This window comes from Chlamydotis macqueenii, chromosome 2, assembly GCF_036417535.1.
Source record: "Chlamydotis macqueenii isolate bChlMac1 chromosome 2, bChlMac1.mat, whole genome shotgun sequence".
Lineage (NCBI taxonomy): Eukaryota > Metazoa > Chordata > Aves > Otidiformes > Otididae > Chlamydotis > Chlamydotis macqueenii.
This window is the reverse complement of record NC_141557.1, coordinates 4,774,203-4,800,950: the sequence shown is the minus strand read 5'-3', so window position 1 is coordinate 4,800,950 and position 26,748 is coordinate 4,774,203. Positions and strand designations below refer to the sequence as shown.

Genomic DNA, 26,748 nt, shown 5'->3' with positions numbered 1-26,748 from the left:
AGCACTCAGCATCTCTCGGATTGAAATCACTGAGTGTTGGGTATAAAGGGACAGATCCTGCCCTTAACTAATTCAGGGAAGAACCAGAGGATGTGCTCAACGCAGGTAGGAGACAGGAGCAGAAATTTCATATCCAGGCATGTGCTGAACTGCCTTCTCATCTTGAGAATGTGTTGGCTTTTGCATTTAGGAACGCTCCACTGGCTCCAAACGTGTCTCCTGGTCAACACCAGTGCAAGGTCAATATTTAGGATTAGAGACCAGGAATGTTTTGTGGTGCAGGTGAGCAACTAAGCCTGTTCTGCCGCCGGTGCTGGTGGTGGCATTGCATTGAGCTGCTGGGGCTCTGCTCTGGCCTGATGGTCTCTTTCCTGAGACTACGGTACGTTTTGTGTAGCTTTCTGGAAGTGTTCCGGGACATCTCTTGGCTGAGATGTCCTGTTGAATCAGGAGAAGCTATCCCCTAGATCCATGGAGGGTAGGGGCTGGGTGTTTCACGGTACAGACCATGTCCCTGGCACCGATGGTCTTTCTCTTGGCATGATCTGTGGAAGTGACAGTATCACAGATGATGTTTTCCAGGAAAAGTTCCAACACTTGTAAACGAGCTCTGCGATGGGCTTCGCCTCCCTTCCCTCAACCAGACATCTAGGGAGGAGGGAGTTGGAGCAGGGCACAGTGCATGCAGGGAGCAAATCTACCGTATTATTATTTAATTTAGAGAAAACTTGGTCTAAAAATGTAAAAAGCGATTGCAAACGCTGTCTGGACACTGCCTCTTCTCATCAGTTAGCAGCATTAAATGCTCAGCAGGGAGGATTAATTAGAGAACTGAAATCTTTCCATTGTGACAGCCTTCTGGTTTCCATTGAAATGCGGCTGAAGAACTGGAAAGGCTTCTGTATTTTGTTTTGATATGCAGGCATATGTTTCTTTCCATCCTGGAAATTAATTCTGTCTGTCTGTGACGGGGCCGTGGGAATCAATATTGAGTTGAACTGTATTTCTCCAGAGCTTTCTTCTAAAAGTAGTTGACCATTTCCCCACTGTGCCTCCTAAGTGACCTGATTTTGGAGCCGCTGAGCAACCGGGCTTGCAGTTCAGAGGTGTTGTGTGGCTGCTTCGACAGTTCAGGGTTGCTCCACGGTCTCTTGAAGGGTGATGGACTTCTCCCTTCCAAAAGTCTTCAGGTCAGACTTCCTCTGAGATGGCCAAAGAGGCCCGCAGCCTTCTGCTGCCTGTGACTTTCCATTGCACTGCACCAGGCTGGACGCCGTAGGAGAGGAAATTACTCATCGCTCTGCCTCCCTTGCAGGCTGCTCTTGGCCTTGGTGAGCTGTCATGCTCTCAGCCTTACGCTCTGCTATGCCCTAAGCTGAATTTAGAGGCAAGATCTGCCTTTTTCTCAGTTTCCTCATCTCTTCTTCCCTCCACTGTGCTTGGGGAATGAAGAAGAGTCAGCCCAGCAGTTGCGACCTGCTGCCTTGCGCCGGGGGAGCAGGTCACCATTACATGGACAGCTGTGGGTGGCACAGTGTGGGCAACTCAAGGTTGCTTCTCCTTCTCTAGAAGAAGCTGCCTTGGGTGTACTGGAGCAAGCAACAGCCCGTGCATGGGCTCTGCAGAGCCACAGCTATGTGAGAATTGGATGGTGAAGGGCTGGCAGACCTGGAAGGCCCTGAGCACTTTGAGCTTCGGGCAATACGTGTGGTCTACAGACCTGCAAGGTTGTGTGAGCGTGTAGCCGTGCGCTGCCCAGTCTGGTTCCTGCCTTGTTGATGGCTCAGTTTTTATCGTGTTTAGTCACACGTGAAGGCAAGCGTACTTGAGCTCATGTGATACTGCAAGTCAAGAGGACAAGGAGAACAAAACCTCTGGGAAAACTGAGCCATGTGTTTCTGTTTCATAACCCCATCACCACTCCAGTGACAGCACGCACAAGCCAGCAGCTTATGGAGACAGCAATGACCTGGGGCTATGCAGAAACCTGGTCCTTCTGCCCCAAAACACAGCATGTCTTTTAATCTTCGCTTGCCACCAAGCATCCGCTGCACTTGGCTTCTTCCCCGTGGTCTAATCGGTGCAGAATTGCATGGCAGAAGTGGTGTGAGCAAGAAAAGCACCTTGTAAATTCTGTGGTGGCTCTTGGGGGCCGATCCTCAGGTCCTGGTCTCTCCACGTGCTGTGGAGCTCACGCTTCTTGCCCATGAGGAAGGAGCAAAATAACCGGGTAGCTGCTGAGAGAGCAGAAAGCGGTCAATTAGTCCTCAGCCCTCGGCTTCGCAGTCGATTGGAAAGCTGTGTTGTGATCAATCAAATCTAGATGGGCTGCAGGGGTGAGGCTGCGGCTTGTTAAAGAGGAAGCTGTGCGGTGGGATGGCTGCAGGAGGGACTATCGATCGCAGCCGGTTGAGGGTAAATGGTGGTATACAAAGGCTGGTAGGACAACTCGTAGGAGGTACAGGTGTTATCCTGTATGCTCTCAGCGGGGCGTTGCAAGTGAGAGAAATTGGGTCAGCTAGAAGGTTGGACGAGCGTAGAAGATGGCACAGTGGCTTGAAAGCCCTGATACTGCCATGAGATCTTGCTGCCCACTTATAGGATGGGATGGACCTCCCTCCTTCCCAGTCCAAAGCCTGGCCACTTAGTGTTAACCTCCCCATTAGAGTGTGTTGGACCGGTCACGAAGCTTGTAATGCTTTTGCTACTCTTGGAGGTCAAAGCCCCGGAGACAGAGTTGGTTCCTGCCTGCCATTATCCTTGGGGAAAACTGAGTGTCCCAGTCCGCAGTGCAGATGCCGGCTCTCAGGCCAGGTTCTTTTTTGCTCGACATTGGCTTTGCTGTTCCTTGGAGTAAAGCTTCGTTGATGGAGACTCTTCATTTTTGATGCCAGAGTGGTGCTACGCAGATGCTTTTCTCCCAATTGCCAAAACTGCAGTTTTGCTCTGAGACAAGACAAATGCTTTTCTGAAGGCGTATTTCATCCAAAGGTTTGAGTATCTCTTCCCTCCTTCTTGGTTTCTGCTCCTTCTTCTTCTTTTTTTCCAGGGACATAGAAGAAAGAGGCCTGAAGCCTCACTTTTCCAGATATGCTTTCTTGTTTTAATTTGCCCTCCACAAAGTTTTCAGTCATTTGAGGAGAAACACGTAGGAGGAAGAAATTACAACCCGCTTTTGCGTTGGCTTTTATCTTCTACGTAGAGATGCACCTTCCCCTTTGCGGTGGACACCTTGAGGGGGGGTTATGTTCACTGAACCTGGAGGGTTTCTGTTGGTGTAACCTGCATCAAAATCAAAGCTATTTTATATGCTAGTATAAATTGCTGATTATTCCACTGAGTTTGGTAAAAGGATTATTACTGTAAAGCAAGAAAAGAAATGAACTGAAAAAAAATAACTTACTGGAGCACTGTCTGCCACATTTCGTTCACAAAGTCATTTGTGAGAAGAGGAAGCGTGGAGAGGGGAGAGGTTTTACGATCTCAATGGCTGTTTTAAAGGGCTGTGATGGAAGTTAACAGCAGGAGTCATGCAGGTTTTAAAGCTCTTGTTCTATGCACACGTTGTGCTGGAATCAACAGGATGGCTCAGGAGATTTTTCTTCAGAAGCAGCTGTGGAATCCAGCTGCCCTGGCTGGGTTGCTGGTGGATGGTATCCTCCATCCTGCGCAATGGCTCTTAGAGAAGCACAGGCTGTTTCTTCTCCCAGCAAAATACCTTAGTGCAAAAGATTCTTGAGCAGTTTTGGCATGCTGAGCACAAAAATGAGGAGAAGAAACCTCAACTGATGAGTTTTCGTATAGAATTGCTTGTTGGGTTTTGTGCGCTGTGGTTCCCAGAGCACTGGCTGGCTCCGTACGTGAGCTGTGCTGATGCGTCTGTGTCACTTCTTGCTCAGCAGCCTCATCAGTGCATGCTCAGGAAAAGCTTTGTTCCTCTCGTCTTGGCTCCTGACGTTTTCCCTTGAGCCAACTTGGGAGATACGCCTCCAAACCTGGCCTGGTTACATGAGTGTTTGCAAAAAGTCTGTCCCAGTTGCGTACCTATAAACACAGGATTATAGAGTCGTTTGGGTTGGAAAAAACCTTTAAGATCATTGAATCCAACCGTAAGCCTAACACTGCTAAGTCCACCATGTCCCTAAGTGCCACATCTACATAGATCCTACATGGCTACTTTTTGGCCACCCCTGTGGTGGTGGGGTTAGCCTTTGGATAACCTGCATGGAAAACGCCATCAGAGTAGGGTTTTACGTGGCTGAAGTGTCACCAACATTTAGCTGCTCTTCTATGTAGCCCCTAAAAATGGATCCCATTTCCAGGGCAGCTCTATCTGCACCAGATCAAATGTCCTACAGCATCTAGAAGAAAACTATAAGGATGATGTTGAGATGATCTGAGGAAACCTGGAATATTTCAACCGCTCCTTCTTTTCGTTTGAGTCCATCTTTGCCAAGCCTGGAGGCTGTTTGACCGAGCTATCAGCACGCAAAGGTTTATATTCTCACCGGTAAAACAATCTCACTTGCTTTGCTGTTGTTTTTAACACTACCCCAGCCCTGGCCTCTGAAGCTTTTTGAAAATAACATTTACAATAATATTTTTAACAGTTCCGTAGTATACAAAACTCCAGCGCCCTGGCAGGACTCCCGGAAACTTGCTGAAAGTTAATGTGGTCAACTCTTAAAAAGGAGAGATTTTTTCCGCTTGACTCTCGCTTGTTAAACTCTCTGAGCCCAACATGTTGTTCCCTGCTGCTTGAAAAAACAAGGAAAGTCCCAATTTTAGCAATGCTGGTTTGAGTAGCTTTCCAGCTGAGCCGTATTTCAGGGGCAACTGTGGCTTATTATTATTTTTTTACGATGGTTGTCCCTCCACCTTCAAACCAAAGTGTTAAGTGGTGCTCAGGCTGGAGTAAGTAGGTGCTGCTTTCCCTGGAAGCCTGGGGATGATAAACTGCAGAGGGAAACGTCGCTTGTGGTAGGGGCAAGACATCCTGACTTGGAGGCCGTGTTTTAAGTTGGATGCTGAGCCTCTGTGGGGTAAGAACAGCCCTTTTTGGGGTAAGAACAGCCCTTTTTGGGTAAGCAATACTGTAAACCCCATTTCATGTCAAGGGTAGGCTGCTGGTGACTCCAGTTCTCATTGCTGGACTGCACTTTTCAAGCTTTCCCAACCCCCATCCCACATCCTTCCTCCCAGTAAGTCTCTTCCCGTCACTTTTTTGTCTTCCCTCACATCCCAGGGAGAAATTGCTCTTCTCCATCCTTTCCTCCCCTGCTTTGCTTTCCGCAGCTTAGATGTGCAGAGTCTGGAGTCGTGTCTGGGTGGGCAATGCGTTGCTGTTGCCTCCTTTGAACTCAGTCTTGCTTAATCCCTTCCCAGCCAGGAGTATGGGCTGAAAAGGGAAGAACTGGGATTAATTTTTAAAGTGGATTAATAACCTTGCATGCAGTTCTCACGTGGATACTCATCCCCTGCACTCATGTAGCCGTAATGATGCTGAGCCACTTCGGCTGCAGAATTGAGTTCAGCTCGGTCAAATCAAAGCTGGTTTTATTCCAAATGTGTGCATCTATACTGGGCTTTCCTGCAGGTTAAGTGACCTCCAGCAGTTCCCTGAGCAGCCAGGAGCAGCCAAAATCTGTTGCATTTAAGACACCAACCTGGGATCTGAGTACAGCATCGCCCCAGCATCCCTGGGAGCGGACACTTTGCGGAGCTCTTGCTTTCCTTGCTTTCTAGAAGGTTTTTGTTCGTGGTGAAGTTACCAGCACAGTAGGTTGTGAAGTGACTGTGGAGATTTAGAGCAGATTTACAGCAGAGGCTGGTTCTGCCAGCTGTGGGAGCAGTGGGGTGCGAAGTGAGCACCCTGTTTCAGATGCTCACTGGTTTGTGTGGTAAACGGCCGACGCTTGAAGGCTCTGATCGGGGAGCTGAGCGGGAGGAGAAGGGGGATGCTGCTTTGAAGTGCATCAGAGGAGAAAAAAGATTTTTCCTTTTTTTGTTTCCTCCCTCTTATTTTTTCCCTTTTCCCCTCCTGTTTTTTAAGGGAGGTAATAAAAGGGCAGAATTTGTACTAGAAACAGGAATTTGTCCTTCTGTAACAGGAAGCTGCTGGTATGTATTTTTGGGAAGCCACGGAAATCGCCGGTGATTGCAGTCCCATTTGAAGCCTGACTGTCCTCAGGACTGAAGAGATCTGCTAAAATAGAAAACCTTTCTTCTCTCATATATCCCTGGAGATTTCCTGCGCCATGCGCAGGGGCTGGTTTGCTCACGAGGGCCGGGCGGCGGGGTCTCGGCGGCTCGCTAAGGCGGAGGTGATGGAGAAGAGCACAGAGCAGGGCTCTGATGATGGAAAGCTCACCTGTTTTTCCAGAGTTCGCTTGCACAGTGCACGCTTTTGTAACTAGATATGGATTGCAGAGGTCCAGAAGTCTCCAAAAAGCCGTTAGAAAAGTCTGTTACGCTGATGAGAGAGCTGACCCGGGCTAGCCAAGGAATTTAAGGTTAATCTGGGCTATCTGCATGACCCTTGGTGCAAACTCTGCACGCAGCTTAATCGCTGGAAGCGTCGCGTCAATTCTGAAAGCAAAAGCAGTGAAGATTTGAGCTATTTCCTCCTCTTGTTATAATCAGATGGAATTTTTACACTGCTTTTTGGTGTTTTTCTGCTCTCTCTTGATCCACTTTCGCGTAGACTGACCGGTTTCTTCTCAACACAGGATTTTTAACCTTTCCAAGCCTATTAGTTACTATATCTATCCTCCTCCGTTGTCGTGCAAATGGACAGAGCAGAATCTCTGGTGACTGTGGGTTAAATGGTCCTGCCCTGAGAAGAAGCTTGCAGCAGCGAAAGGAACGACGCAGTTTGGGGCACACGTATGTCTCCGCCTCTGCCGCTTTCTTATCGCTTTCCCTTCCCGCTTGTCTCTCTCCAAATAGGCTGGATAAATATCCTCCTGCTTGCCAGCACCAAGGCGCCAGAATTACAGAAAATCATTTTAATCCGTGCTTGCGATCATTCCTGGGTCACTTCAGATTTTTTTGTTTTTTTTTTTCTTAAATTGTGTTTAAATTGATTTGATTGAGCGGGGAGATTTTCAAAGGGCCTTTTTCTACTGCTTCTGCCCAATCTGTGATGTGTAGCGCTGCCAAATTCGTGTCCACGTCCTGGCACGCGCAGCCCTCGTTGAGTCTGGGGCAGTGTTACCTGCAGTGAGTGCAGGATGGAAACGTCTTACTCTGTCCGTGCGAGTCAGATGAAGTACTGGAGATGTCTCTCCGTTTACTCGTGCTGTCACACAGGTTTATGCAGGGACTCTGCCAAGAGGGATGTATGGGGCATGCGTTGCTGCTGAGAACAGCCCAGACTCAGGGTATTTTTCCCATGTGGTCAGAGCAAGGTTGGTCCAGCCTTGAGGAACCTTGGCTGGAATTTGGAAGGCCTACATTTAGGTTTCTGCTTTGATACAGGCTGCCTCTGGGACCGACTTTCCATATCCTGCTGTTGGTTTGTTCTCCAAGTGAGTGTTATTTCATAGAGACGCTGCAAAATGTGATGCGTTAAAGAAGGATTGCTTTAAGGTTCTGTTAAATAATGTAAAAAATGCATTAAAGATAATCTACTTTTAACAAAAGGAGACCTGGAGCACTGTGTCCAGTTCTGGAGCCCCCAACATAAGAAGGACGTGGACCAGTTGGAGAGGGTCCAGAGGAGGCCACGGAGATGATGAGAGGGCTGGAGCACCTCTGCTATGAGCACAGGCTGAGTTCAGCCTGGAGACGAGGAGGCTCTGAGGAGACCTTATAGCTGCCTTCCAGTGCCTAAAGGGGGCCTACAGGAAAGACAGGGAGAAACTCTTCAGCAGGGCCTGGTGTGACAGGACGAGGGGTAATGGTTTTAAAACAGAGGGAGGTAGATTCAGATTAGATATTAGGAAAAAAATTTTACAATGAGGGTTGTAGAACACTGTCCCAGGTTGCCCAGAGAGGTGGTGGATGCCCCATCCCTGGAAACATTCCAGGCCAGGCTGGATGAGGCTCTGAGCAACCTGATCTGGTTGGAGATGTCCCTGCTCCTTGCAGGGGGGTTGGGCTGGATGGGCTTTGAAGGTCCCTTCCAACCCTAACCATTCTATGAGTCTATAAGGTGATTGCTCCAAGATTTAAAAAATGAAAAGGTACCAGGTTTGTAGTGTGTTATTTTTGGGGTGTGTAGAGGAGGGCAGACTCCTGGTCTCAATTCCAAACTGAATGGTTCTCCTCTTTCCTCCAGCCTAGGTGACAGTGGGGAAATGCTTTGTGAACGGTGGTCCTGTTCAGTCTCTGTCTCTGCTGACATGTCAAAATTCATCTGTAAACTCTGTGTATGTTTGTTATTACAGGGTGGATGCTTGAGAGTGGAGGATAAGGTACAAGTGTCTGGGACCGGTGGAATGGAGGCCTGATGTAGATGGAAAGATGGGTAAGAACTGGATTCCTCTGAAGCAATTAATGTTCTGCAGTCTGCTAATTTTAGTTGAGGCTACCAAGCATGACAACAGAGTGGGACACGTTGCCAAGATGGTCTGGCTGACTATTGCATTGCTTTCTAATTTTTTTTTGCCTTCCAGTGATGTCAAAATTGGACAAATTCTCTTCTTGCCATCAGTGTGATCTGGTGGGTCATGTTCTAGGAGGAGCCTCTTCTCAAGTCTGCCTTGTATTTCTGGGCAGAGCATTTCATTCCTTGTATCTCTTCTCCCAAGGAAGCTTCTGTTTAAAACAGAGCCTAAGTATATTGCTTTTCTAATCCATGACCTTCATTACTTGCATCTTCTCCATCTTCCGCTGGAATAGTCGTGTGTCAGATGCTCTGTGGTGCTTAGGGAAACTTTTTGAAGTGGAAATTATTTGTGGCTTTGGAGGTACATATGATCTTGATCTTATCTCTGCTGCTAAAAAAAAAAATTGTTATGTCAGAAATCGAGACCACTTGGAAGTCCTGGACTCTCTCAGTTTTAGCACGTGAATAATCAGCTCGGTGGTGTTGTCTCACATGAGCAGGTGATAAGTGTGAGAGCCTCACCCTCCTCCTGCTTCGCATGCTATTGGCCATCAAACTTCACACACTACCCTTGCAGAATCATACCTTTCTTACAGAAAAATGTCTGTGCTCTGCTACTGTGCTTGTAACCTGTCACACAGGTGGACACAGCTGAGGGATTGCCTGGTGTCTTCCTCTCCCTGCTAAAGGGCTTCGCAGGAGACACGTGGCTTGCTGACAGCAGCACTGCTGGGTTTGGGATTCAGCTGGCTTTTCCTGCATTTATGAGCATGGCAAAGTGCAAGAAAGCTCTTTGCAGAATGGACATTGACCACAAAACCAATTCCAAATTGGTCTACAAGCCGTTCTGCCAGCTAGTAGCAGTTCCAGCAACTGCAGGGGTTTCTGCTCCTTTAATTTTGCTGGAAAGCAAAAGCTCAGCAGATTGAAGAACAAGTCCAGGTTCTACTTCCCATAAGTGTCAGGGTTCAATTAACACCTGGAACTAATTGAGCTTGGATTGTCCTGTTCCCCTCACCACAAGAGGCAGGTTGCAGAGGACCCTAAATTTGTCTCCTGAGATGGCTTCCTGACCTGGTGACCCAAGAAAGGAGAAGACATCTTGGAGGAGTTCTGGTGGAAGCCGAGCACTTCACTTTTACATTTGCAGCGTTTGCACAAGTTCACACAAAACTTTTCAGGGCTGTTTGAAATGGTGCTTAAAAAAAAAAAAAAGGAGGTGGGGAGGAATATCAGTAAATTTAGGGATTGTCCTGGCAAACCTGGTAGAAAAATGATTCGGAGTTTGATAGCGGTTTGAATTTAAACACTGAAAAATGTGAAGCCACTGCCACACCTTAGCTGTTTGTCCTCTCCCATGGAGAAAGGAGAAAAGCAGTGTTTACCCCATCCCAGCCTCACCTTTCTGGTTATTTTTGCTCTTTCTCTGTTACCTAGAGGAGAAATTTTGTGGGGAGACGACTAATTTAAAGCCAAGTTAAAAAAAAAAAAAAAAAAAAGGAAGGGAAGAGAAGAGAAAGTCCAGACCTTCTTCTTCATTACAGAGAATGACAAATTTCAGTTTAATGTCCCTGGTGAAAAACCCTAAAATTTCTTAAGAGACATTTTCACTTTGAAGGCGAGTGCCACTCCTTTGTCGAAGCAATATGTGTTTTTGTAAGAAGTTCAAACTCGCTCGGAGCACCAGTAAAGAATGAGTTGCTGGCTCCAGTCCCGTTCTCAGCGGATAATCCAGCTGATGACTTCTTCTGCAGAGAGTGCGGTTGATGCAGACTGCTCAAGGTGCCTTCAGCTGCCATCTGTATGGGTACCTTGGGGAAAGCAGTGATTGTGGGAATGCTGTAGTGAAGAGGGCACCCTTTTGCAAGGCTCTGTGGCGGGTTTTTTTTGGGGAAGGGGAGCTGAATTGGTAGGAGTCTTGTGCAGATTTGCAGTTCTGCTTACAGTTGAGTGTGGATGGAAGGTGCTGCGCATGTCCCCTTCCCCAGATGTCGTTTCTTGGAGCATTGCTATGCCTTGCCACTAACATAGCATCAATGCCTGTGTAAGGACCGGTAGGTCTGTGAGGCTGCGTTCAGAAAGGATCCTGGAGTGGGTCTGAGTCTGGTCTCTGGCTTAACTGTTGGAAGAAGACGGATCAAGTGATAATGTGTCTTGATCAGCGTTACCAAGTGGTGTTTGTTAGTTAAAGGGTCATGGCAACAGCTTTGCTGACGCACAAAAAAATTAGTCTAGATTTTGAGATTTTATTAGTTTCACTTTCTCTCCTCCTTTTATACGTGTGTTTGTTTCCTCTATGCATTAGGATGAGGGAGCATTGTCAAGGGAAGAGCAAGGAATTTGCAATCATATCGTTGCCTTCTGGTAGACCACAGAGGAGGTGTGTTGGATGATGTGATCTCCGAAGGTCCATTCCAGGTCTACTTCTCTTCCTAGGATCCTATTTCTAGTCTGCTCAGAGGTCTCAGAGTTCAGCATAGGACTGTTTGCTCATGGACGTGTTCTAGGGAAGTTGCGTGACCTGGTATAGAGACCACAAGATGGGAAGTGGGGACTTCTGGCGTCTCCGTGGGCTGCATCTCAGACATAGCAGTTTGGCAGTGTCATGCAGTGCAGTGGTGCTTGGACTAGCCCTCTGCAGCCGTGGCATCCCAGCACTGCAGGTAGGTTGCTCTGGTGTTGCAGGTCCAAGGCAATATCTTTACATGTGCCAGCTTGGGGCAAGCCTAAGCAGAGGTCCTTGGTGCTGGGTGGTCTTATAATGTGTAGACATGGCCATGACTGTGTCACTTGGCACTTTTTCTCTTAGTGCTGTCTGAAGGACCTGGACATCTCTCTGCAAGATAGGTCAGAGGGCTTAACTTCAGAGCGAAGAGCAACTGGATGCAGCATAGGGTCTTGGGACAGAATTGTTCTGGTTTTGCTTCATGCTTTGATCTTCAATAAATCACTTGGGCTCGCAATTTAGTGTTGTCCTGCGACAGTTTACTCCAGATGTGTACAGCTGTATTTGTACGGAAGCATATGACTCTTTGTATGGAAAAGGAAGGTGGTGAGAACAGTGGGACAGTTTGGAAGTGGAAATGACATTGGAAGGGCTTTGTGATTTCTAGAGAGAGATGAGGCCATGCTGTAGGTGTTCAGTCACTGCTTCAGAAGGTGACCATGTTTCCTGAGTGGGTCAGTTCTTAGGTATGAAGGTGAAGATGACTGAGCATGGGTCTGAGAGAGACGTCTTCAGACAAGCTGATCCCCAACACACCTTGCTGGACACTGATCATCGAAAACAGTACTGCAGTCTGAAGTGGTTATCTGCTGTCACTTGGGTACTGTAATTCCTGCTGGTTGGAAGAATAATTAACTCCTTTTTAACATGGTTGTTGCATTACCATTCTTTTTAAGCCTCAAAAAGTCCAAGTGATGTGTGCCACACTGGTTTTCTCATTCCTAAAGCACAATGTCCCACCTCTCACTCCTAGCACAGAGCAGTTCCTCCAACTTGCAGTCCATTGCCATCTGCCACCTCCCCATGAGGGTCCAAGACCTCTTTAGAATTTGATCCAAATGTAGCTGGACACAAACGAGTACATATGACAGTCCTGTGTGTCTTATGTCATAGGTCCCATTCGGGACATGATTTAGTAGGCATGGTGATGTTGAGTTGATGGTTGGCCTTGATGATCTTAGAGATCTCTTCCAACTGTAGTGATTCTGTGATTCTATAATTCTACAGATGTCCATGTCTCCAGTAGAACACAGAGAAAGGACCATGGTCCATGGCAGTTAAAAATTGCTGTGTTTTAAAATTACTGTTTTTGAGCTGAGTATCACAGTAAAAATATAATTAAAAATAAATGCGGAAGTTTGGATAAAAGGCACCAGCATGTTTATTGCCTAGCTTTTTATTTAAAAATTATTTGAGTGTTCTTAATTCTGGTTATGAAATGCTCTGTGTGTGCATGTGTGTTTCTGATGATAAAAACTCCAGGAACGCTTATCTATTCCGTTCAGCATGTGCACGTATAACCCAAAGATTTAGGTCTTTAGTACTCTTCTGGAGCAAGTGTGATTTTTTTTTTTTTTGTTTCAGCAGAAAAGTCATTTGAGGTGCAGGAGATGGGAGAATGATGCTTATTACAATATTGCCTTGACAGAGTGGGTGTGTTTGGAGGAGATGACTGCAGGCTGGGCTGCCAGAAGATGAGGCAGCTTGCTGATGGAGAGGACATGTTTGCACAGCCATGGTCTGGCCATTTAACCCATCTCAGTAGTTTTTTGGGAGCTGTTGAGATGGAGAGAACTGCCCCCGTTAGTGGAGGGAGAACAGACTCCCTGTCCCCGTGCACGCAAGCGTTGATGTCCCAGCTCTCCCATGCCTTGTTTTCCTCATTCCTCAACCTAAGGCAACGGTTTTGCTCTTCCCTTGCTCTCTGTATGCCAAGAGCTATTAAAAAAAAAATCAGGTTGAATTACAGCAGTTTATCTTATAATAAGGCACATCAGGCTTTCTAGCTCAGATTGTTCTTTTTGAGAGGTATCAGAGTTAAGAGGTGTCTCCTTCTCCCTCTCCTGGCCCATTGCACCCCGGGCTTCTGTTTAAGGTCAGGCCAGGTGCTTTGGGCACCTGGGGAATACAGGGCTGGACCTACGCGGCTGTATTTGGGACGCTGCAGCCCTTGCTGCTGCAACAGATAAGGAGTTGACGGGCTCTGGGCTGTGGCTTTGAGCACTGGAAGTAACTGGGCTGGGAGAGAGAAAGAGGGCTTTATGAGCCCACAAATAACCTTCAAAGGTATTGGAGGCAGCCAGGGGAAATAACTTGCCAGCTATGTTTCTCGCTGGGTAAACATTTTTCTCCTTTCAAGTGTGCTCAAGAGAGGTAGGGATTGTGGGGAGAGGTAATATCTTTTATTAGACCAAACTGATAGAGGTGGAAAAAACCAGGCTGCCTTTTAGGTGCATAAGCCCTTCTTCTGAAGGAACAAATTTTAAGTTTAGCAGGAAAACAGACTGGAAAAATTGCCGCAAGTTTAATTTAGTTATGTTAATCTGTTAAAGGAAAAGGTAGCCAGTGTCTGTGGGCTAGGAAAAAGCTGTGAAAGTTTATTGTGGGATGAGAGGGAGAAATTGGTACCTGGTACCTTTGAAGTGGCGGGGAGTTTTGCAGGCAAATCCTGTGGGACAAAATGCATCATGTCATAAACCCAAACAACCCCTCTGTTTATTTTTAGTGCTAAACAGAGGTATGGGCATACAAAATTTTCTTAAATGTGGTTCATTTTGCATTTTAAGGGTTTAGCCCCTGCTTGCAGCTCTCCTAGACTAACTTTAATCTGCAAAAGCGAATGAAAATCAATGGGTTTGTCTAAGAGGCAGATTTAGCATGGCTTATCTCGCAGCACTCTGTGTTTTTATAGGAAAGCCCTGACTCTCACTGACTCTGCCTCCTGTCTTCCCCAGGATCTCAACTGGGAGCCACCCAGTGCAGGAGCCAGTTCAGGGCTGGGAAGCCTCTGGCAGTTGGAACAGTCAAGGCGTGGCTTTCTCTTTGGTGCTCCATAGGGCAAATGGTTACTTTTTGGCTAACAGACACTTACTTATTTAATATTTGCTGTGCTTTGGATCTCTTTATGAGCAGGACCAAGCTCTTGTTGTTCCCTGTATGCCTCACGTGGGTTGGCAAACATGATCTGTGATACGGTGCCTGCTTCATGGCCAAGATTGGAGATCCTTAGAGGCAAAGTGGCTTAGCCAGTTACGCCTGTGTTAGCCAACACAACATGTTACAGCCCATGCTTTGGCACTGCACGTGTCGGTATGGCCAAATTCCTCCCCCAGAATGGGGTGGACTCATCTGCTTCTCTTATTAGGGAGCAGCCCAGGGAGTAGGGGAGCCGGCCGGGGGCCCATGAGGTGGCACCGATGGAGACGTTGGCAAGCTGGCAATTAGCTATGGAAGGTCACAGGGCACGGCTTGGGTGCTGGTCTTTCTTAGTTGACTAAAAATAAAAATAGTGTAATGAGTGTAGAGCCCATCAGAAGTCCTCTTGAGAGTCCCAGCCCTGTGTGGTTCACTTAGTGCTGGAGGCCCGTTTGGGACTAGGCTCCACGCTGCCACCCTTTTGGCAGCAAAATGATGGCTGCTGGAAGCTGGAGAAGCATTTGAGGAGTGAGTTCTTGGAGCGCTGGTGGGTATGTCTGGCACCCCAGGGTCCTGTCCTGTCCCCCATGGCCTAGGGGCACGGTCGGGCCTGCGCACCCCCCTGCAGCCGGGGCTGCCATGGTGGCTGGCCCTGGGGTGGCCCCCGCTGCTCTGTGGTGATAGGACATGAGGTCAGTCAGCAAGCACCAGAGAAGCTCTGAAAACCTTTGTATCACTGAAAACTGGTGTGGTTTTTGTTATTGAAGCACCACGTCTCCTGCTCCAGGATCCGAGTCGCTGGCTGGGTATGAGGGGCAGCACCTGTTTTGCCCAACTCTGATCCTCTTCGGCAAATCTTCCCCCTAGAAAATGCCACCTGGTTTTAACCCAGATGTTTGCCGCATTAGCCAAGGAGGGTTGAAGGGTGTGAGGTGCCATGGCTGGACCCTACAGGTTGCTACAGGGCCCAGCAACACCGTGCTGCTGGAGGAGGGGGGCTGTGGGAAGGAGGGAGGAGGCTGGGTTTTGTGCCTGAGCCTTTGTCTGAAAGCCATGGGATAAACCCCACAACGGTAAAGATTTTTGCCCATCTCCAAGCTGTCCATCTTGATTCCCGATACGGTGCAGCTTCTGAGCAGCTTTCCTCATCCTGTAACGCCAGAGTTTACATGCCCTCATCCCTGAGCTGGAACCGAATCCAGCTGTTGAGATTTTGCACAAGGGGGAAAATGGCTTCTTAGCTGGGCTTTGCCACCCTCCCCGTGTGTGGGGATGTATGGTGCACATGTGATGATGAAAGTGCATGGAGAAGGGGCTGCGGAGCAGGGCAGCGTGTTGCAGAGCACAGGAGAGATCTGCCTGTGGCTCTGATCCCATGGAATTTTACTGCGCGTGGCGCTGTCAGAGGGATGGCTATTTTGGGAGCAGAAGGTTGTAATGAACTGCAGACATGACCGCTTTCCCTCCCGGCTGTGCTAAACCAAACACCTTTTGGATCCTGCATCCTTTTCCATTGCAGAAGTCCCTGGTAAATCTCTGGCACGAGGGTACGTCAGTGTTGTGCCACAGCCCTTCACGTTCAAGAGAAATTTCTTGTATGATTTGTGCCTTACCTACTGAAACTTTTACATAAGTGATAAAACTCACCATTCAATGCTCTCAAAATGTTTTGGTTTTGGTGTTTGCAAGGTGCTGACCACTCGGTGGTTTAAGGGCACCGCTCTCACCTTACCTAAACTGAGGTGCAGTCCCAGGAGCGTTACCTTGGCTTTTAGTTTTCCCTGGGGAAATTCAGAGGGCAGCTGAAGTTCTTCATTATCTCACACCCTGGATCTCAAATGTGTTATGACATAACATATTCATTTATTTGCCATTTTATTATCTTTTGCTGTTTTCTCAGTGTTCTTATGAACGTGTTAAGAGCCCAGTCACTTAATATTACATTGAAGGTGTTTGCTTATTTGGGTACATGAGTATTTTGGGGACTGGTTGGGTCCTGTCATTGTGGTGATCAGAATTAGTTATGTATGTGATACACAGTTTTACTAATTATTGTTTAAAAAATAACTGGTTTAGCTTTTTAAAAAGCTGATTGTTGCCTTCCCCTCAAGCCCATCCCTGAGCACTAATTTCTGTCTCCTTTTGCAAGGGGATGTAAAGGGAAGCGTGGTTTTTGATCCAAACAGCTTCTCTGATCTGTTGACTGTGCAATTTTACCAATAGTTGTTTGGGTCACCTGAGGGATAGCATGGGGTAGAGGGGGAATAGGAAGCAGGAACTCTCAAAATGAACTTTGCTCCTGAGAAAAGGGTCTGAGATAGTATAACTGTACTCTAAAACCACAGATGTTTTATTGGGCGTTTGGCGCGATGGACGCCTGTAGCTGTCAGAAGCCTCTGATGGGTTTGGTTTTGTTTCTTTTCACAAAGCAGTTACTGGTTGTGCTAGAAAAGCAAACTTCAAAATCATGTAATTTATGGACACAAAGCATTTACCATCGATTTTTCAGGTAAAGTGTTAATAATCTTATATACCTATTAAATGGTGCACCCTTTAGCATCATAATTCCTTGATAAGAAGAAGAAACATCCTTTCAAGAAACCCCAGCACCTCCCAGCATTAGTTATCCATGTGGATTGGTGTGTCCCAAGCCTAGGACGTCTGCGAGCAAACTCCTGCCAAGAAATCCTGCATATCAGAAGAGTCTTTCCTCACTTCCTCCTGTATAATTGCTCTGTTTGACCTGCTGAGCTGTGCCCTGCCCTGGAGTCGTCCGCAGGGGTGACCTTGCCATCCCTTGGGTGGGGTTGCAGGAGGGTGAACGGCAGCAGGATCCAGCTGCCGGCGAGCCTTTGCTGACTTGCGAAGGGAGCGTGCTCCTCTGGTGTCTCTGCTGCAGTGCACAGTAATCTGGACTGGGGGAGGGTAACGGGATAATTTTTCTCTTTATCAGATCCTGGCCACTGCTCCAGACAGTGGCAAAATGATTTGTGCGTGTGGGTTTGATTTACGCCGAGGTTTATCTGCATCTCTCTCACCAGAGGGATGCGTGCAGCAATCTGTTTTGCCACAGGTCGTTCACAGACAGCCCTTCCAAGGGGGATGAGTTACCAAACAGTGTTTGGAGCTGCCTGTGAGAGCGTCTGGCTCCCTCCTTTACTTGCTTAGGGGCTTTTGTTACGGTCCAAGTCAGGCTCTTGAGCTTGAGCTTCTAGCTCGCTGGTCTCCTTCCTAGTACTGACTGGAACAGTCACTGTGACAGTGTTTACTGACTAACTGATCCCTTCTGCTCCTTCGAATCATAGAATCATTTAAGTTGGAGAAGACCCTGAAGATCACTGAGTCCATGCCATCTTGGTACCTCTGCCTCTGGTATTTTGTTCATGGCCTGAATCCTGGAGGCAGTACATGTCTGTTGACAGTCTTTGAGGTACTGAAGAAAGTACTCAAAAGTCTTGGGTTTCTCTTCATCTCCAAGGTTTTTCTCCCTCTGGCTTTTGTAGAAAATGCAGCATTTGTCTTCACAAGCAAGTTCTTTGACACCTGCTTTCGCATAGCTTAGTATTGTCTGGTTCCCTGGACCAGGAAAGCAAACCCCAGGACTGGTGTGAGATTGACCTTCTAACGAAGGCAGCGGGCAGTCCAAGTTGCTGTTGGCCCAGTAGACGTGAACTTTCGCTGTAACATGTGGGCCAGGTTTGCTGTTACCCCAGGTTTGCTGTTACCCCGTGCTCGCTCTGCAAATAGAAATGAAAAGGTGTTGTGGCCATTGAACGTTACATGCTACATTGATGTTTGCTCTGCTCCTCATAAAGAAAAAAAAATGAAAAAGACAACTGGAGAGAGCTGTAGGAATAAATTAAGGGCTACTCTGATGTAAGAAGCTATGTGTTTCCATTTAGTTACATGAAGAAGGGTTAAAGGGGATGAGATCACCGGCTGTGAGTACCTGCAGGAGATGGAACGGGGGGATTTCTGTTAATAGAGAGGTCTCCAAGATAGAGGAGTGTCAAGATCTAGTGAATACAGTACAAAGCAAATTATACTCAGACTGGAATTTAGACAGATATTTATTACTGAGAGGTTATTGGAGTAAGTGTGTGAGCACTCCAAATGGAGACTTTCTGGACCGCTTTCCAAAAGAGGCTGTTGTGCCTGATTTTAGGTCAGGATCATGATGTAGAGGCTGATAAATGAATTTCTATGGCCTTTGTACAGCCATAAAGGCTAGATTAAGTTAAGTCCTTTCTGAATTTAAGCTCTGTTAACATACTTAGCTCCGACTGCAGACTTGTGTAGTCTTGGGCAAGAGTTTTGTCTGTCTCAGATTCTCGTCCATGAAATGAAACATAAAAAGCAGCTCATCTGTCTTTCCATCTGACAGTTTAGCTGAAAGTCTCAGGACAGAGCCAGCCCTTTGCAGGTACGGAGAGATGCTGAGGTAGTGAGTTTTAGCTTTCAGTCGAGGGTTCTCTGTGGTATCATAGAATCATAAAACGGTTTGGGTTGGAAGGGACCTTCAGAGGTCATCTAGTCCAACCCCCCTGCAAGGAGCAGGGACATCTCCAACCAGATCAGGTTGCTCAGAGCCTCGTCCAACCTGGCCTTGAATGTTTCCAGGGATGGGGCATCCACCACCTCTCTGGGCAACCTGTTCAGTAAATGATAAATGTTAATCAAATGTTATCATTGTTAATCAAAGAAATTTATATTTTCCAAAACCAGAGAAAATGAAAGGCTGATATCCTTTGTAGGCCAAAGTTAAGATTGTCAGTGTCATAATCATGTGATTCCATATTTATTTTCACTATGTTTTATTACATTTCAATATTTTTTTCACTACATGTTCAAAGCCTTGCCTTTTGAAAGGGCTTTTACTGAAGGTGACAGGGTTTCTGTGAGGCTTCCCATCCTCTCCTCATCCCCTCTCAGCCTTTGCAGAGCCCTTCCCTCTGCCTGGGGATACCTCCAGCAGTCACGTCACCATCCAGAGAGGTGGATGCTAGCGATCGAGGGCGCCGCTGGAATTTACACAGGCTCAAGGGCTGAGCTGGGCTGCGAACATCACGGCTGTGAAAAGCACAGTGGGATGTTTAGTGACTGCAAGTGGTCACGTCTGTGGTTTTACGTTGGATCCGAGCGGAAGTGTAGATGACAACGTGTGGCCCCTTAGCTACACGCTCCAGCCTTGCTCAGTAATGACTCAGAGGACAATATTCTGCCCTTCTGCAACGCCCAAGATTTTTCCCCTGCTTTTCCCAGCCTGATATGTGAGAGAGGCCAAAATCAGAACTTGCCGTGGTTTATAAGACTCTATTTTACTTCTGCAGGCTTTTCTGTGTGCTTCATCCAGCTGGATGGATACTTTTTTTTTTTTTTTTTTCACTGTTGATGGAAGCAGCTTCATGGAACTACCGTGAGCTGCCTCTTAGTAATGACCTATGAGTGAAGCCAACAATAACAGCCCTGTCTAGACCATCTGAACACAGAAAAATTATTCCTTTGTCCCTTCTTCATTTGCTTTCTCTCCTGACTGTTGAATTGTTTTGGGTGGTCCATGTTGACCTTCAAGCTTGCTATTTTTCCCTTTTTTTTTTTTCTTTCTTTTTTTTAAATTTTTTTCCTTCTTGTCCAATGGTGAGCTTGCTGTACTAAGAGTGAAACTCCAGGTTCCTCTCTCCTGCACGCATGCTGGAACTGAGGCCATGTAGTGGCGCCGGAAACTTATGTCTGAGGGCGGAGAGATGTGTCATCGTGTGGCTTTTTGATTTCACTTAGGAGTTGATTTTGCTCAGTGCCAAATGCCCTAGATTTATAGAATCATGGAATGGTTAGGGTTAGCAGGGACCTTCAGAGATCATCTAGTTCAACCCCCCTGCAAGAAGCAGGGACATCTCCAACCAGATCAGGTTGCTCAGAGCCCCGTCCAACCTGACCTTGAATGTTTCCAGGGATGGGGCATCCACCACCTCTCTGGGCAACCTGGGCCAGTGCTCTACCACCCTCAGTGTAAAAAAATTTTTCCCTAAAATCTAATCTGAATCTACCTCCCTCTGTTTTGAAACCATTACTCCTTGTCCTGTCACAACAGGCCCTGCTGAAGAGTTTCTCCCCGTCTTTCCTGTAGCCCCCTTGAGGTACTGGAAGGCTGCTATAAGGTCTCCTGGGGGAGACCTTATTCACATTGGTAGTGCCTAGGACCTATGAGTCTTAACATCTGACAGAACTGAAAACTTGATGAGAGAAGTAGGTGTTCTTTTTTTTTTATAAGATCCTGACAAAATGGATCAGTGGTCTTTCATTAAACTATAAACCCAACCTTCCTGTGTCCACTGTAGCTCCACTGGTCATTGCTTCCTGGGAGGGCTCTTGGTTTACTTCTTCTGTGTGTTCCTCTCCTGTGTGTGGCTACGGGTATTTCCACTAATCCCCAAACCTTTGGGAAGTTAATATCTTCAAGACCTCTATTATAATTGTTTGGAAGTGGTCGTTGGTCAGATGGGCTGGCAGCGTTGGTGAATGAGCTTTGTCACCCGAAGCTGATTTTAACAAAGCACAAAACTGGGGTGTTGGTGGGAAGTAGGGAAGAAATAAATTAGTTTCCTACTAAGGGAAATAGCTGAAAATAAAGAGCTGAGGATGGAAGAAGAGACACTGGCGACAAAGGGACTGTGCTGAACACAGTTGATTCTTACGTTTCATTTTTGCTGTCTGTGTAATCAACTCTTCTCTGTCCTGGTCTTCCATCGTAGAAGTATTCCTGTTTACATGTTCTGTTGGGGAGAGAGTAGGCTTCGCTATGTGAGCAGTTCATCCTGTCAACCTACAGCACCTTCAGTGAATTTGTACAAATCGGTGCAAGAGGGGAGCTGGGCCAGAAGGTTGTTCAGGAGCAAGAACCTGCTCACGTTGCACAGTCGGTGGTTTCCATGAATCTCCCAGTCCGTCTGAGCTCTGTGGATGCTTCGTTGGTGTTGTGCAACATGCAGCTGTTTTGTTCTGGAGCCATGGCAAAACCTGGGAAGAGGTTTGCTGTGCAGTCCCAATGCTGCCTTCTCACAAGGCTGAAGCATACTCGGATCCTGCCGGTGCTAGATCAGGAAAACCCAATCTTCTGTGTCCCTTGGGCATGGGATTTCTGTTGATTCCCTGGCATTTTGCCTTGGGGAGAACCGTCCATCCCATACCCTTTGCTCGCTCGATCCAAGCCAAAAGGAGAGCGAGCCGCCCGTGACGCCCCTTTTCACTGGACAGGCTTGGGAGTGGCATTTGGATTTAATTATCCAGTAAGTTTCAGTGCTTGTTTGAATTTTGACTGAACTGGCTGAGCTGGCTGCTGTTTCCATGGAACAAAGTTCTCCACCCTTCTTGGGAGTCAGCTTGGAGACCCCAAGAGCAGCAATTAGGATGGGCAAGAGGTTTAGTCTGGAAAGCATCAGTTCCTGTCATGGAGAGGACTGGGAAGTGTCAGTTTTGCAACCGATGATGCAAATTGTGCTCCGGCTCTGAAGTTGCTTCAGAGTGTGGTGTGGGATTTTTTTTTGCTTTGTTTTGAACAGTTGAGGCTTCGGCCATAGCCCTTCTGACTAAAACCACACCGTTTAAAGTAGTTTAAAAGCTACTTAAGCGTATAGAAATATGTTACCTCAAGGAAATAATGTATTTCTGCTTGTGCTTAATTTGTGGTCTTTTATGCTCCAGCAACAGAAAACAACATTTCCTGCTGGTATTGGAAGAAGTTTTCTTACCTTGTTTTGTAGCAGTGGTGGCATGGGTGTGTATTTTGGGTTTTTTTGACAGGTAACGCTCATGTTTTATAATAAAAAATTCTCAAAAGCTCTTCAGAATGCTCTTTGGCTTCAGCTTTTTAGTAGATGGAGGAATAAATATGCTGAGTTGACAGGCTAAATACTAGAAATGCCTTCTCTTTCCTTCCTTTTTTTTTTTTTTTTCTTTCTTCTACTGCCTGATTCAGGACAGCTAGGGCCCAGTTTTACACCTCTGATTCTAGGCTGATTAAGTTGATAATTGGGTATTTCTGAAAACGGGCTAAATTTAAGCAGTTACTGGAAGTGAGTCGATGCTTCTTACTTTGCTAGGTTGGGAGAGATGCGAAAGGATGCGTCTGGCAAGAGTTGTGTAGCCTGGCTTTCTAAGGAAACGCAGCCTTCGTAGTCATGCATGGTTCCAGCACCAGGAGTTTTTACACCTGTATTTGATGGACTCAGAAGACAGCGTTGCAAGAAGTTTTGACAAAAGTGATGGGTAGGTGGAGGAGGAAGACTCGGTTATTGCTTTGAGGGCAATGTAATATAAGCCTGACCTTTCCTGGACATCGGAAACCCCTTGGTGTTTAAGGACAAGACAGAAATACATGGAAAATTGGCTTTACTTGGTTTCTTAGTTAGTTTGAATACCATGACTTGGCAGCCAGCATGAGCCCCGTGTGGTAGGATGAGCAGTAAGGACATCCAGGTTTTCTGTTCACCTTGCAGAGGTGATTTTCAATCTCCGTATCTCTGTGTTTTGTGGGATTGCTCACTTCCAGCTTCCTTCTGGTGAAATGACATTGCAATCTCTTGTGACTACAGTCTGTACGAGGGACAAAGTAACGTACCCTGTAGCAATAAGGCTACAGGTTCAAGGCCAGGTTGGATGGGGCTCTGAGCAACCTGATCTGGTTGGAGATGTCCCTGCTCCTGGCAGGGGAGTTAGGCTGGATGGCCTTTGAAGGTCCCTTCCAACCCTAACCATTCTATGATTCTATGACTTTATGATACAGCTCGAAGATGTCTCTTTTTCAATGTCTTCAGTGATGCCATGTGCTCATCAGACATCCTAGCAAAAGCACGGTTCATGCCGTTGCTTTTGGCTGCGTGGTGAATCCTCGTGGGTACCCATGGGATGTGGTGGGAGCTCTCTGGGACGTGGTATGAGGGGGTTGGTATATCATTACTTTTCATTATTATTACCATTGACCTCCAGCAAACCTTGCTGTCCCTCCATGGGACAGGCAGTGCTGACTCTTGCACGTCCTGGAATACCCTCGCAGGGCAGCGGTGGGTTAACCAGAGATGCATCTCCTTGAAGATGGAGGTGAGAGGTGATGGAGGTTTGGAGGTGAGAGGAACTGGTGAATCAGGTGGTTTTGCTAGAAAAAAACCCAGCTTTACCACTCAAGTCTTGTTTCCGCTTGATGTTAGGGACGGCGCTTTGTGTCAGTGAGTTCAGGAAACTTTTGTTGTCACTCGAGTTGGAAAAGAGAAAGGGGTGAGGGGCATTTGAGAGATTATGGCTTTGGTGGAAAATTCCTGGAGGGCGGTGTGCGTAGTTTTTGTTTTTGTGGGGTTTTTTTTTGTAACTTGTCCCTTCCCCCTTTCCCTTCCCCCTCCATGAAAAAAAAAAGCTTTTTTCCCTTCTTTTTTGTGTTTTTTTTTTCCTACTACAAAATCTATCTGGAAAACTGTGCTTGTCCCCAGAGATCCCTTTTAACAGAAAAAAAAACAAACCAAAAACCAAAATATAGGAACATCTCTTTTTTTTTTTTTTTTTTTCCCTGAACTAGAACTGAAAGTTATATTTTTCTTGAGCTTTCTTGTAGCATTCAAAGTTATGGTCCCTGCCACCCCTCTGGACAAACATACCTGTGTTTGTAGTGAGCAGGGAAATGTGGAAGAGGAGAGGAATTGCACTTCAATGTACTTTGATCTGAATTTAAAAATTTTATTAATTACGTATTTAATATTCCTCTATACATATGTATTTAAATTATATTCTTAATATACATGCACACACATTGCCTACAGGAAAAAGTAAGTGTTTTCCTAACGCCTGGTGTAGGCATTACAGCTCATTTCTAAGCTCTGAAATAAAAGTGGCACTGGATTTTAAACATTTTCCCCCATTTTTCCCCTTATTTCTTTAATGAGATGGCTCTGGGTGCCTGGCATGCATGAGAAGTCTTTTTCTCACACTTTTATCTGCCTCACAGCTTCAGTCCTGATACAACCCAGGAGGAGAAGCAGGAAAAGAGGAGGTGATGCTGTATCTGAGCGTGAGGATGCAGAGCATATCTTTCTCCCTGGGGAAAGAACCTCAATGTTTGAGTCCAGTCCCGTGTGATTTCATACAATTTTTGTCATCTTTCACATCTGTGCAGGCCTTGAGTTAAATCTGCAGGCTGGCTTGGAGCGGGGGTGGCTCTAACCTTGGAGACACTTGGTTTCACACAAAATGCAGTAGCTATTTTTATTTTTACAGTAGTAGCTGCATGACTAGGAGTAACCGTTTCAAAATAGAGGGAGGTAGATTCAGATTAGATATTAGGAAAAAAATTTTTACAATAAGGGTGGTGGAACACTGGCACAGATTGCCCAGAAAGGTGGTGGATGCCCCATCCCTGGAAACATTCAAGGCCAGGCTGGACGGGGCTCTGAGCAACCTGATCTGGTTGGAGATGTCCCTGCTCCTTGCAGGGGGGTTGGACTGGATGGCCTTTGAAGGTCCCTGCCAACCCAAACCATTCTATGATTCTATGATTCTATGTGCCTGATACTTGCCTGCCTTGACTGTATCATGTCTGAACAGGTATGCAGTGCCCTAAATCTCGATAGGCTCTCAGTGTATGTCTCTATCCTGTCCAGGATAGCTGAGTGTGTTGCCTCATCTAATGGTTTTCTTGCCTTCTCACTTGGTTTCTCACTGGTTCCAGTTGTGAAAATTAGTTGTGGCCATTGAGCAATCTTTAATGACGAGGGAGGAAAGGAGATGAAGAACTGTGTTGTACTCCATCACGTGCTACATGAGCTTTGCGGGCCCTGAAAGATTTCTGTCCTTTAGAACATCATCTTACACCTCACAGATTGGATCCAGCCCTCTGGAAAGTACATCTGGCCTGTGGGTCCTCTCCAAATGGCCCCATGGGCAGTAGACATGGGCTACGAGCTGGAGGAGCAGTGGCCATCTACACTCAGCCACTGGCTTTTCTGAGGATCTGTCTTACCTGTGATGAGGAAACTTGTGTTTCCAAGACACGATGGGCTGGGAGGGACTGTGGTGTAGTCTTTGAGTGCCTCTCTTGATAGGAAGGCTAGACATCGTGTCTTCTGAGTTATTTGGGTTGAAAGATTGTGTTTGCAATGCTGTATTTTTCACTCTGCTCTTCCAGGGGTGAGGTTGCCTTCCACACTTCAGTTGTCTCTCCTTCTTTTGCAGATGAAGAAGAAGCTCTGAACTCTATTATGAAGGATTTGGCAGCATTGGGCAAATGTGGGGGGCTGCTGGACAACAACAGGAATAAAAACAGTGTCCACTCCAGCAAACAGGTAAGGCATTCCTTGAGTCTGTCCCAGACTCCAGTAGACCAAAGAGGTGAGCATGGTGCTCACTACGCTGGGAGATCAGAGTTTAAACATTAGAGCTGAAGTTAACAAGTGCTGCAGGAGCTCAGCACATCAGAAATAACGTAATTTTACCAAGACATAAGCTTTAGAACCTCTTTTTGAAGAGCTGAAAAGAAGCTACAGGCATCCCCATATTACAGAGGAGAAGAGAGATACCCCAAATCATTCACAAATATAGCAGTAGAGCCTGAAACTAGTTTTAAATCTCAAATCCCACCCCAAGGCACTTATTTCACTTGTGTAGCGCTGAAAGTAGAATAACTTGTTACAAGCTATGCAGCTTTAAGATTTCAATCAGTCAAATGTTTTCTGTTGACAGTGTTGATGAAATACAATATTTATCATGTGCGCATTTCGCTTCAGATATTTGAAAGACAGACTGCCAACTTTGAGCTGTAGACACCCAGGCTCTTTTGGGAGGAATAATGTCATTCTTATATAAAGTGTTTAAATATTAATTACTGGTGTTTATGCTCCTAAACCCAAACATTTTGGCCCTGTTGCGCGTTCAGAGTTGATCTGGTGAGCAAGAACGTTGTCCCTTGAGCCATGTAAGAAATTATTCGCTGACATCAATATAAAAGCTAAAGTGGGTTTGATAGCCTGTTTGTGTACGGAACTAATATGATGTGAACACAAAAGTTGTCAAGAAAGGATTGAGTTGTCAAAATAGCAAGAAAAAAAGCAAGAAGGGGGAAAAATAATTTAAGAAGACCTGGAAGCTGCTGGAGAAGCATGCAAACAAATCCACTTGGAATTTCACTTCTGGTGCTACAGCTTAGAATGAGCTTGCAATCAACTTTGCAATCGCCGAATGCCTGGCAAGGAAGAGAACAAACTGTCAGTTACCGTTGTCATGCATATTTTAATGGCACTTGTGCTACTAACGAAGAACTCTGGATGCGGAGGGGAAAAAATCCTTTCCCGAATCCCTCTAGACTTCCTAGACACATGCAGACGAAAACACGTGCGCGCATAGCGTGTCTGTTTGAAAGTGTGTCCTGGCGGTAGCAGCCGCCAAGTTGAATCACTGGATTTGTGTTCAGCTCATGCTGAAAGAAATCCAAGATGTTTACAAAACGGAGCGGAGAAATTCAGAGCTGGCTCTTTGCAGCTGCAGGCAGAGCAGACAATCCAGCGCAGCTTTGGATGGC

The 26,748-nt window shown here is 46.5% G+C and overlaps 1 protein-coding gene across 2 annotated transcripts in view; it reads left to right on the top strand.

The window, feature by feature from the left end:
* Window positions 1-26,748, top strand: part of LOC104487253 (mitogen-activated protein kinase kinase kinase 3-like) — an 81,312-nt gene that overhangs the window by 13,504 nt on the left and 41,060 nt on the right. Inside the window, exons 2-3 of one of the 2 annotated variants that reach the window (XM_086742220.1) lie at window positions 8,391-8,470; window positions 25,407-25,516. In XM_086742220.1, the coding sequence (XP_086598346.1) occupies window positions 8,467-8,470; window positions 25,407-25,516 (114 nt within the window). In that variant the 5' untranslated portion in view covers window positions 8,391-8,466. Of the gene's footprint in view, window positions 1-8,390; window positions 8,471-25,406; window positions 25,517-26,748 lie in introns of those variants that run through there. The other variant, XM_086742221.1, reaches the window with a different exon arrangement.